The sequence below is a fragment of the Chiloscyllium punctatum genome, chromosome 10, assembly GCF_047496795.1.
Source record: "Chiloscyllium punctatum isolate Juve2018m chromosome 10, sChiPun1.3, whole genome shotgun sequence".
In the NCBI taxonomy this organism is placed as follows: domain Eukaryota; kingdom Metazoa; phylum Chordata; class Chondrichthyes; order Orectolobiformes; family Hemiscylliidae; genus Chiloscyllium; species Chiloscyllium punctatum.
The window spans coordinates 119,399,470-119,411,695 of record NC_092748.1 but is presented as its reverse complement, the minus strand read 5'-3'; the positions used below and the strand labels follow the sequence as shown (position 1 = coordinate 119,411,695).

The 12,226-nt window shown below is 52.3% G+C and overlaps 2 protein-coding genes across 2 annotated transcripts in view; one reads left to right on the top strand and one right to left on the bottom strand.

Moving 5' to 3' along the window:
• LOC140481745 (tensin-1) overlaps positions 1-9,506 on the top strand; it is a 63,945-nt gene extending 54,439 nt beyond the window's left edge. Inside the window, exon 5 of the mRNA XM_072578281.1 lies at positions 9,438-9,506. Coding sequence (XP_072434382.1) covers positions 9,438-9,506 — 69 coding nt within the window. The remainder of the gene's footprint in view (positions 1-9,437) is intronic.
• Positions 1-12,226, bottom strand: part of tns1b (tensin 1b) — an 833,038-nt gene that overhangs the window by 364,427 nt on the left and 456,385 nt on the right.

Sequence of the window (12,226 nt, the reverse complement as noted above, 5' to 3'; positions counted from 1 at the left end):
ACTGGGACAGCAGGCTCTCTTTGGGAAGGAGCAGGAATTCCCTCCCTCCCGACACCCCCAACCTTCAGTGTTTGTGGGTTGAGCCAAGACAATAATATTATCCCATTTCATTCGGCGTGATTCTGCTGGGAATGGTGGGAGAGAGCTGTTCAGAGGGAACTTGCTGCTCACAGTGAGAAATTCCTCGTGTCTCTCCCAGTTACCCAGCTTCACAGTGGCCATTTGGCCCATCAGTCCCTGTGCCTTTTAATCCTGTCCCCTTGCAGTTTGTCATTTTCCCGAGCACCCAACCAATTACATTTCAAACATGGTGGCTCAGTGGTTAGCACGGCTGCCTCACAGCACCGGGGTCCTGGGTTCAATTCCAGACTCGGGCGACTGTCTGTGTGGAGTTTGCATATTCTCCCCGTGTCTGCGTGGGTTTCCTCCCACAGTCCAAAGATAATAGACAATAGACAATAGCTGCAGGAGTAGGCCATTCAGCCCTTCGAGCCTGCACCGCCATTCAATATGATCATGGCTGATCATTCCCAATCAGTATCCTGTTCCAGCCTTATCTCCATAACCCTTGACTCCACTATCTTTGAGAGCTCTATCCAACTCTTTCTTAAATGAATCCAGAGACTGGGCCTCCACTGCCCTCTGGGGCAGAGCATTCCACACAGCCACCACTCTCTGGGTGAAGAAGTTTCTCCTCATCTCTGTCCTAAATGGTCTACCCCGTATTTTTAAGCTGTGTCCTCTGGTTCGGCACTCCCCCATCAGCGGAAACATGTTTCCTCCTGCCAGAGTGTCCAGTCCTTTCATAATCCTATACGTTTCAATCAGATCCCCTCTCAGTCTTCTAAACTCAAGGGTATACAAGCCCAGTCGCTTCAGTCTTTCAGTGTAAGGTAATCCCGCCATTCCAGGAATTGACCTCATGAACCGAAAGATGTGCCGGTCAGGTGAATTGCTACGTTGCCCATAGTGATAGGTGCATTAGTCAGGAGGAAATGGGTCTGGGTGGGTTACTCTTCGGAGGGTCGGTGTGGACTGGTTGGGCCGAAGGGCCTGTTTCCACTCTGTAGGGAATCTAATGTAATGTAATCATTCCCTGGGAATCCAATTCCACCTTCCCATTGAACACCACGGTTAGGGGGAAAGGGAAACAGCCCCTGATCCCCTCAAACCCACTGAATCCCTTTAAACCCACTCAATCTTCTTGAACCCACTCGATCCCAGAAACCCTCTCGAATCCTGTGCTCCCTGTATGTGGCTGGGTTTTGCCAAGGGGCAGGTTGGAATAAGTGACTTGAGGCAGGGGATCATGAATCAGCTCAGGACTGTGTCCCTGTGAGCTGGGGGGGGGGGGGGGGGGTGGGGCAGTGGGGTAACCTTCAGAGTTGAGGCCACAGGGCTCCTCCCATATTCATGGGGAAAGGTGTTGGCACCTCTCCCTTGGAACAATGGAAACCCATTGGTGACCCATTGGCGAAATGGCTGAAAGTCTTCCTCCGAGCTGGGAGGAGGAAGGTGTTGACAAGATCCATCAGAAGCTAAACACGTGAATGGAAGGGAGGTGTTTACTCTCTTAGGATTAGCTAGCTGACATTCAAAACTGAAACCATTAGCGAGGCCTTGTTAGAGGACACAGAGAAAGCAGGATCAAATCGCAGGCTGTGCTGATAACAAAACCTCATGAACTCTGGCTGACAGAGCTCTCTGTTGCTATAGAGACCTCAGAGTGAAGAACCTGAGAAGGGTAATGTAGAGATTGCCCACTCTCTGCCACAGAGTGTAGCCGGGAGGTGGTGGTGGAGAGTGTCTTTCCCCAAGCATTCCCATTCCTGTTGTCAGGGGTTTCTCTGTCCCAGATACTTCCCTTCCTCGTGATTCTGATTGTGAAGGGGACCCGCAGCTTTGGCCCCTCCCAGGACAAGAACAGGAGTCTGCAGAGTTCCCCTCCGGTCTGAACCAGCATGTAGGGCCAAAACTGGAGCCTGGGTCTTTCCTGCTTTGTGCCCTCCCTCCTCTAGGCCAGTGTGTGGTGATAAACATAGGTCAGCCCTTGTTCACTTTGCCCCTTGAGCCCCAAGTTTCTGGACTCGAATACACCTCCAAGACTTGTGTGCAAACTGATATTCTGGGGCAGTGCTGAGGGAGCTCGAGCTGTTACCTTTCGGATTAAACACAATACCAACGCTCAGGAGGATGGAAACACCGCTTTGGGGTAAAGCTGGGGAATTGGTCCCTGACAGGGAGTCCTGACCAATGCCAATCCCTCAATTGACATCACAAAAGCTGCTTGTCTGGTCTTTATCACAGACTTTGGTTTCCAGCATCTGCATTCCTTGTTTTTACCTTTATCACATCGCTGTTTGTGGGATCTTGCTGTGTCTGGATGGTCTGCTGGGTTTGCATTTTGACAGCGACTGCATGTCAACAACACATTGGTGGCCTGGCACCTTCTAGCACCATGGAAGTTGCTGTAGAAATGTAGATCTTTCTTTCAGAGTCCCGCTCAGTCTGGCATTTGTGAGCTCCCTCCCCTCCCTGGCCTCTCCCCCTCCCCACCCCCACCTGTACCACCACCCCCGAACCTGGGGATCTCAGTGGTTCTGAGAGGCTGGGACACTTGTATCCCCACACCACAACAACAGCAGCTCCACAGCTCATAGGAACGACAGCAGGCCATTTGGCCCCTTGGGCCGACTCAGTAAGTTCATGACGGATGTGGTTGTGGTCTTAGCTCCATAGAACATGGAACATAGAAGAATACAGCGCAGTACAGGCCCTTTGGCCCTCGATGTTGCGCCGATCCAAGCCCACCTAACCTACACTAGCCCACTATCCTCCATATGCCTATCCAATGCCCGTTTAAATGCCCATAAAGAGGGAGAGTCCACCACTGCTACTGGCAGGGCATTCCATGAACTTACGACTCACTGAGTAAAGAATCTACCCCTAACATCTGTCCTATACCTACCATCCCTTAATTTAAAGCTATGCCCCCTTGTAATAGCTGACTCCATACGTGGAAAAAGGTTCTCATGGTCAACCCTATCTAACCCCCTAATCATCTTGTACACCTCTATCAAATCACCCCTAAACCTTCTTTTCTCCAATGAAGACAGCCCCAAGTGCCTCAGCCTTTCCTCATAGGATCTTCCTACCATACCAGGCAACATCCTGGTAAACCTCCTCTGCACCCGTTCCAGTGCCTCCACATCCTTCCTAAAGTATGGCGACCAAAACTGCACACAATACTCCAGATGCGGCCGCACCAGAGTCTTATACAACTGCAACATGACCTCAGGACTCTGGAACTCAATTCCTCTACCAATAAAAGCCAGTACGCCATATGTCTTCTTCACTGCACTATTTACCTGGGTGGCAACTTTCAGAGATCTGTGTACATGGACACCAAGATCCCTCTGCTCATCCACACTACCAAGTATCCGACCATTAGCCCAGTACCCCATCTTTTTGTTACTCATACCAAAGTGAATCACCTCACACTTACCCACATTGAACTCCATTTGCCACCTTTCTGCCCAGCTCTGCAGCTTCTCTATATCCCGCTGTAACCTGCCACATCCTTCCTCACTGTCTACAACTCCTCCGACTTTCGTATCATCCGCAAACTTACTCACCCAACCTTCTAACCCCTCCTCCAGGTCATTTATAAAAATGACAAACGGCAATGATCCCAAAACAGATCCTTGCGGAACACTGCTAGTAACTGCACTCCAAGATGAACCTTTACCATCAACTACTACCCTCTGTCTCCTTCCAGCCAGCCAATTCCTAATCCAAACCTCCAACGCACCCTCAATGCTATACCTCCGTATTTTTTGCAGTAGCCTACCATGGGGAACCTTATCAAACGCCTTACTAAAATCCAGATACACCACATCTACCGCTTTATCCTTGTCCACCTCCTTAGTCACCTTCTCGAAGAATTCAATAAGGTTTGTGAGGCACGACCTGCCCTTCACAAAACCATGCTGACTATCCTTGATCACATTATTCCTATCCAGATGTTCATAAATCCTAATCCTTACAATTCTCTCTAAGACTTTGCCCACAACAGAAGTGAGACTCACCGGCCTATAGTTACTAGGGTAATCCCTACTCCCCTTCTTGAACAAGGGGACCACATTTGCTATCCTCCAGTCTTCTGGCACTATTCCTGTAGACAACGAGGACATAAAAATCAAGGCCAATGTCTCTGCAATCTCCTCCCTTGCTTCCCAGAGAATCCTAGGATAAATGTCATCAGGTCCAGGGGACTTATCTATTTTCATCCTTTCCAGAATTTCCAACACCTCTTCCCTACATACCTCAAAGCCGTCCATTCTACTTAATTGTGACTCAGTATTCACATCGGCAACAATGTCCTGTTCCTGAGTGAATACTGACGAAAAGTATTCATTCAGTGTCTCCCCAATCTCCTCTGCCTCCACACGCAGCTTCCCACTACTATCCTTGACTGGACCTATTCCTACCCTAGTCATTCTTTTGTTCCTGACATACCTATAGAAAGCCTTAGGGTTTTCCCTAATCCTACCAACTAAGGACCTTTCATGTCCCCTTCTCGCTGCTCTTAGCTCTCTCTTCAGATCCTTCCTGGCTACCTTATAACTCTCAATCGCCCCAATTGAACCTTCACGCCTCATCTTTACATAGGCCGCACTCTTCCCTTTAACAAGGGATTCCAATTCCTTATTAAACCACGGCTCCCTCACACGACACTTTCCTCCCTGCCTGACAGGTACATACTTACCAAGGACACTCAATAGTTGCTCCTTGAACAAGCTCCACATATCAATTGCGCCCTTCCCTTGAAGCCTACTTTTCCAAGCCACGCATCCTAAGTCATGCCACATTGCATCATAATTTCCCTGCCCCCAGCTATAACTCTTGCCCTGCAGTGCACACTTATCCCTCTCCATCACTCGAGTAAAAGTCACCGAATTGTGGTCACTGTCCCCAAAGTGCTCACCTACCTCCAAGTCTAACACCTGGCCTGGTTCATTACCCAGAACCAAATCCAGTATAGCCTCACCTCTTGTTGGCCAGTCTACATATTGTGTAAGGAAACCCTACTGCACATATTGGACAAACACCGACCCATCTAAAGAACTCGAGCTATAGCTTTCCTGTGAATATCAGGAAAGTTAAAGTCCCCCATAACAACCACTCTTGTCCTGAATCATCCTCGCAATCCTTTCCTCTACGTCTCTCGGACTATTAGGAGGCCTGTAGAAAACTCCTAACAGGCTGACCTCACCTTTCCTATTCCTAACCTCAGGCCAAACTACCTCAGATGGCGAGTCTTCATCCATCGTCCTTTCCACCGCTGTAATACTATCTTTGACAAGCAATGCCACACCTCCCCCTCTTTTACCCCCACCTCTGATCCTACTAAAACATTTAAACCCTGGAACCTGCAATAGCCAATCCTATCCCTGTTCTACCCATGTCTCCGTAATAGCCACAACATCAAAGTCCCACGTACCAACCCATACTGCAGGTTCACCTACCTTATTTCATAAACTTCTGGCATTGAAGTATACACACTTCAAGCCACCTTCCTGTTTACAGACACCCTCCTTCGAGATTGATGCCATGTTCCTAACCTCCCTACGGTCCAGGCCCTGCACCCTAAAGCTACAGTCCAGGTTCCCATGCCCCTGCAGAGTTAGTTTAACCCCCCCCACCCCCCCCCCCAAGAGCACTAGCAAACCTCCCCCCAAGGATGCTGGTGCCCCTCAGGTTCAGGTGTATAGAGGTCCTGTTTATAGAGGTCCCACCTTCCCCAGAAAGAACCCCAGTTAAAGAACTCCATGTTCCAGTACAGTTCTCCCCCCCCCCCACTCCTTGCCTCTCTGGTCAGTCGAAAACCCACTAAACTCAGTCTCCAATAATTTGACAGACACAGTCTCCCGCCTTTTCTAGGAAGAGAAAAATCCACCCTCCGAGAGGAATCAATTTCTCCTCATCTTTGTCTGGGAAGTGAAGCCGGTGAGAGGAAGCTTCCTCCTGGTTTTCACCCTCTCCAGTGCCGTCAGAATCAGAAACACATTTCAATAAGGTCACCTCTCATTGTTCCAGACCCCAGTCAATACAGGCCCACTCACTGGGTCCAACCTTTCTTCAGAAGATAAACCCTTCATCCCTGAACTCAGGCCAGGGAACCTTCTCTGTTCCTGCTCATAAATCAAGGAGAAGGTTTATATGCAAATGAAGCAAGGGTGATGTGAGGGAAAACCTTTTCACACAGTGAGGGTGCGGGAATACACTGCCAGGAGATGTGGTGGAGACAGCTTCAAGAGGGCATTCAAGAGGGCACGGGTTTTGGGTAGCAATAGTGTGCAGGGTTATGGGGAGAATGGAGATTGACACTCGGTGATATTTGCAGAGCTGGTCCAGGCACAATGGGCTGAATAGCCCCCTTCTGTGACACTGGGATTCTCTGAACTACCTCTACCTTAATTATTTTTTTCAAATGAAGAGATAAGAACTCAACACAACTCAACAGATTGGTACAAAATTGAGGGCCCAGGGACCTGTATTGCACTATAATGTTTTATGTTCTATAGTTCCCCATATACGATCATCACAATTCCCTGCATAATGCAGTACAACATCCCGATTTTATATTCTATTCCCCATACGATAAATAGCAGGATTTTGTTGATATTACCTGTCACCTGCTCACTAACTTTATGATTCATCTACCAGGGCAGCCAGATCCCTCTGTATCTCGGTGTCCTGTCTTCTCTCTCTGTACCTCAGAGTCCTGCAGTCTCTTTCTCTACCTCAGTGTCCCGTCGTGTATTGTTTCACTATTCTCCCAATCAAAGTGAACAAATTTACAATTTCCCTCATTATACTCTGACTTTCCCTCTGCTCTGACTTTCTATCTCGGTAAATGTATCACTGTCCCACTTTGTCACAGAAGTTCCTATTCCTCGTGCCCCTTCCACAGGTTAACCGTGTGTTCATGTAACTGGGAATAATGTGGCGATCATTATCCCTCACTGCTCCACAGCCATCCCAAGATATATCAAATCCCAGTGGGATTATCAAGGTGACAAAGTTGCCCAATTCACTGCTACTCAGAAAAAAAGCAACTTTCACCAGGTTTTACCATTAACAGAAAATAACCTAATTTATTGTCAGACACGTTAATAAAAGACAGAGGTGGCACGGTGGCTCGGTGGTTAGCCCTGCTGCCTCACAGCACCAGAGACCCGGTTTGATTCCAGTCTTCGGTTACTCTCTGTGTGGAGTTTGCACATTCTCCCCGTGTCTGTGTGGGTTTGCTCCGGTTTCCTCCCACAGTCCAAAGATGTGCAGGTCAGGGTGGATTAACCACGGAAAATGCAGGGGTATTGGGATGGTGAGTATGGGCTGCTGTTCGGAGGGTCAGTATGGGCTTGATGGGCTGAATGTCCTGGTTCTACACTGTAGGGATCCTATGAATAGAAAGGATTTCTAATCCCTGCAATTTAAACTGTAGCCCTTCAAAACACACACATACACACTCGCACAGACTCACACTCACTTACATGCACACTCACTTTAGACAGTCAGAAACTTTCTCCCCGGGTACAACAGAGTGTTACAAGGGGACATAAATTTAAGGTGAAGGGTGGAAGGTATAGGGGAGATGTCAGGGGTGGGTTCTTTACCCAGAGAGTGGTGGGGGCATGGAATGCGCTGCCTGTGGGAGTGGCAGAGTCAGAATCATTGGTGACCTTTTAGCGGCATTTGGATAGGTACATGGATGGGTGCTTAATCTAGGATAGAAGTTCGGCACAACATCGTGGGCCGAAGGGCCTGTTCTGTGCTGTATTGTTCTATGTTCTATGTTCTATGTTCTCACTCTGGTTCACACACACATACACGCACACACTCTCTCACACGCACACTAAAACTCAAACAGTTTACTATACCGTGAGGATAAATGTCGACAGGGGAACCAAAATTCCAAAGATCACACCTTCGGATTTCAAGGATGGGTTCAATAGTTTCTCACAGTCATTTTGTTATTTCCACATCAACAATAAGGTGTTGCCTGTTGAATCACAGTCGCTCTACGATTTGATAATGGATCAGGGAGCCCTGGGTGGCTTCTTGTTAGAATTCTTTCCTTTAATGTTTGTTGATTTGTGCTTTATTTTGCCACTTGGAGAGAAAGAGAGATGGACACTTTCTGTTTTGAGGCTCTGAATGTTTCTCTCTCTTTCTTTTCATACCTTCATGGAATGTGGGGGTCACAGGCCCGGCCCAGTATTTATTCCCCGTCCCGAGCTGCCCCTTTGAGAAGGTGGGGGTGAGCCTCCTTCTGGAACCGCTGCAAACTCAAACAATCCGAAAGTGGGGTTGGCCAGGCAGAACCTTCTGAACTCAAAAGCCACAAGTTCTCCCCCTCACTGCTTCAAAAATCAATGTTATATTGTAACCCCAACAACATGGAACACAGTGTGCAGCTCTGCTCCCCGTCCTATTGGAAGGATGTGACTGCACTGGAGGGGGTCCAGAGGGACATTCACCAGGACATTACTGGGATGGAATGTCTCAGTGATAAGGAGAGGCTGGATAGGCTGGGATTGTTTTCCCTGGAACAGAGGATGCTGAGGGTGGGGGGGGGGGTGGGGGGAGTCTGATTGAGGGAGATACAATTATGAGAGGCACAGACAGGGCAGATCATTAGAATCTCTTCCCTATCACAGATGTGACTAAGACCAGAGGACACCAGTTTGAGTTGGGGAGAGAGTGGTTTACTGGGCAGAATCTATTCACCCATAGGGTGGGAGAAATATAGCAGGTGATAAGAGGGTGGTGGAGAGAGATGCTCTCGAAATATTTCAGCAGAGTCAGACGACACCCAGGTTCAATTCCTGACTCAGGCGACTGACTGTGTGGAGTTTGCACATTCTCCCCGTGTCTGCGTGGGTTTCCTCCGGGTGCTCCGGTTTCCTCCCACAGTCCAAAGATGTGCAGGTCAGGTGAATTGGCCATGCTAAATTGTCCATAGTGTTAGATAAAGTGAAATGTAGGGGAATGGGTCTGGGTGGGTTGCTGTTCAGCGGGTCGGGCCGAAGGGCCTGTTTCCACACTGTAAGTAATCTAATCTAATCTAAGGTTTATTTACAGTTCACCTGGTGAAGGGGCAGCACTCTGAAAGCTTGTGATTTCAAATAGACCAGTTGGACTATAACCTGGCGTCATGTGACTTCTGACCCCAGTCCAATAGCGACACCTCAATGTCAGAACATTGAAGCAGCACATGAATGAGCACTTAAAATACCAGGACGGAATTAGTCAGCAAATGACCAGATGATCAGATGCTTTGTTCTTCCCTATAACTGGGTGCTGGGTGAACTGATTGTGTCTGTGGTGGTTTCCTGGTGTTGACTCAGTTGTGTCTTCTCTAACTGCAGGGAAACCGTGGTCGGACTGGAGTGGTCATTGCTGCCTACATGCATTACAGCAACATCTCAGCCAGGTAGGACGCTCAGCTCTCTGCCCTTCCAAACCTTCAGACCTAACCGCTCCAACTTTACAAACTCCAGTACTACCAGCTAATCAGCCCGGCACCAGACTCTGCACTCACCCTCTGTCATTTTGTATTCATTCACGGGGTGTGGGGGTCCCTGGCTGGGGTGGTACAGGGCAGTTTCTCTGATCGGTGCTGAGGGGCCTGTGTTATGATGAGGGTGACATGGGGCAATACTCTCTGGAACTCGGGAGAATGCGAGGCGATTATATCGAGATGTACCAGATTGTGAAAGGATCTGACAGAGACATTACTGAGACCTCGTTCACCCCCTGGGGCTGAGGGCGGTGGAGGGAGAGGGTTACAATACGGTGGGTGAGGCAGAGTCCACAGGGTATGGTTAGCACAGAGACACGGTGGGCATTACCTCCTTCAGAGGGGTATGAGGCCCTGGGAGTCTCTACTCCAGACGATTGCCGATGTCCATCATTAAGATGGGGCGGGGAGCTGGAACAGAGAGTATCCTAGGGGTCTTGGTTTAACCGAGATAGATGGGGAGTGGGCGGGAAGATCAGGTTAAAGCCCAAGGTATTGGATGGTGTAGCAGGCCCGAGGGGCTGAATGGCCTTCTCCTGCTCCTATTTCCTTTGTTGTGATGAAACACCCGGTTGATGACGGTGTCCCTGTGTGTCTGGGGTGGTGTCTATGTGATGGCTACAACCACCTATTTCCTCAGGTCTTCATTAAGGAGCTAATTGTCTTCACATTCTGAATTCAACCTTTCCTGCTGTACCCCCTCCCCCACCCACTGCCCCATCACCCACACCCCTCCCCCATCACCCACACCCCTCCCCCATCCCCCCACACCCCTCCCCCATCACCCACACCCCTCCCCCATCACCCACACCCCTCCCCCATCACCCACACCCCTCCCCCATCCCCCACACCCCTCCCCCATCCCCCACACCCACTGCCCCATCACCCACACCCCCTCCCCCATCACCCACACCCCTCCCCCATCACCCACACCCCCATCACCCACACCCCCTCCCCCATCCCCCACACCCCTCCCCCATCACCCACACCCACTCCCCCATCACCCACTCCCCCATCACCCACACCCCCATCACCCACACCCCTCCCCCATCACCCACACCCCTCCCCCATCACCCACTCCCCCCATCACCCACACCCCCCATCACCCACACCCCTCCCCCATCACCCACACCCCTCCCCCATCACCCACACCCCTCCCCCATCCCCCACACTCCTCCCCCATCACCCACACCCCTCCCCCATCACCCACACCCACTCCCCCATCACCCACACCCCTCCCCCATCACCCACACCCCTCCCCCATCACCCACACCCCTCCCCCATCCCCCACACCCCTCCCCCATCCCCCACACCCCCTCCCCCATCACCCACACCCACTGCCCCATCACCCACACCCCCTCCCCCATCACCCACACCCCCTCCCCCATCACCCACACCCCTCCCCCATCACCCACACCCCTCCCCCATCACCCACACCCACTCCCCCATCACCCACTCCCCCATCACCCACACCCCCATCACCCACACCCCTCCCCCATCACCCACACCCCTCCCCCATCACCCACACCCCTCCCCATCCCCCACACCCCTCCCCCATCACCCACACCCCTCCCCCATCACCCACACCCCTCCCCCATCACCCACACCCCTCCCCCATCCCCCACACTCCTCCCCCATCACCCACACCCCTCCCCCATCCCCCACACCCCTCCCCCATCACCCACACCCCCTCCCCCATCACCCACACCCCTCCCCCATCACCCACACCCCTCCACCATCACCCCACACCCCTCCCCCATCACCCACACCCCTCCCCCATCCCCCACACCCACTGCCCCCATCACCCACACCCCCTCCCCCATCCCCCACACCCCCTCCCCCACCACCCACACCCACTCCCCCCCATCACCCCACACCCCTCCCCCACCACCCACACCCACTGCCCCATCACCCACACCCCTCCCCATCCCCCCCCCCACACCCCTCCCCCACCACCCACACCCCACTGCCCCATCACCCACACCCCCTCCCCCATCACCCACACCCCCTCCCCCATCACCCACACCCCTCCCCCATCACCCACACCCACTCCCCCATCCCCACACCCCTCCCCCACCACCCACACCCCTCCCCCATCACCCACACCCCTCCCCCATCACCCACACCCCCTCCCCCATCACCCACACCCCTCCCCATCACCCACACCCCTCCCCCATCACCCACACCTCCCCTCCCACATCACCCACACCCCCATCACCCACACCCCTCCCCCATCACCCACACCCCTCCCCCATCACCCACACCCCCCCCCCATCACCCACACCCCCATCACCCACACCCCCTCCCCCATCACCCCCACCCACTCCCCCATCACCCACACCCCCATCACCCACACCCCTCCCCCATCACCCCCACCCACTCCCCCATCACCCACACCCCCTCCCCCATCACCCCCTCCCCCATCACCCACACCCCTCCCCCATCCACCACAACCCTCCCCCATCACCCACACCCCCATCACCCACACCCCTCCCCCATACCCCCACCCACTCCCCCATCACCCACACCCCTCCCCCATCATCCACACCCCCTCCCCCATCACCCACACCCCCCTCCCCCATCACCCCCTCCCCCATCACCCACACCCCCTCCCCCATCACCCCACACCCACTCCCC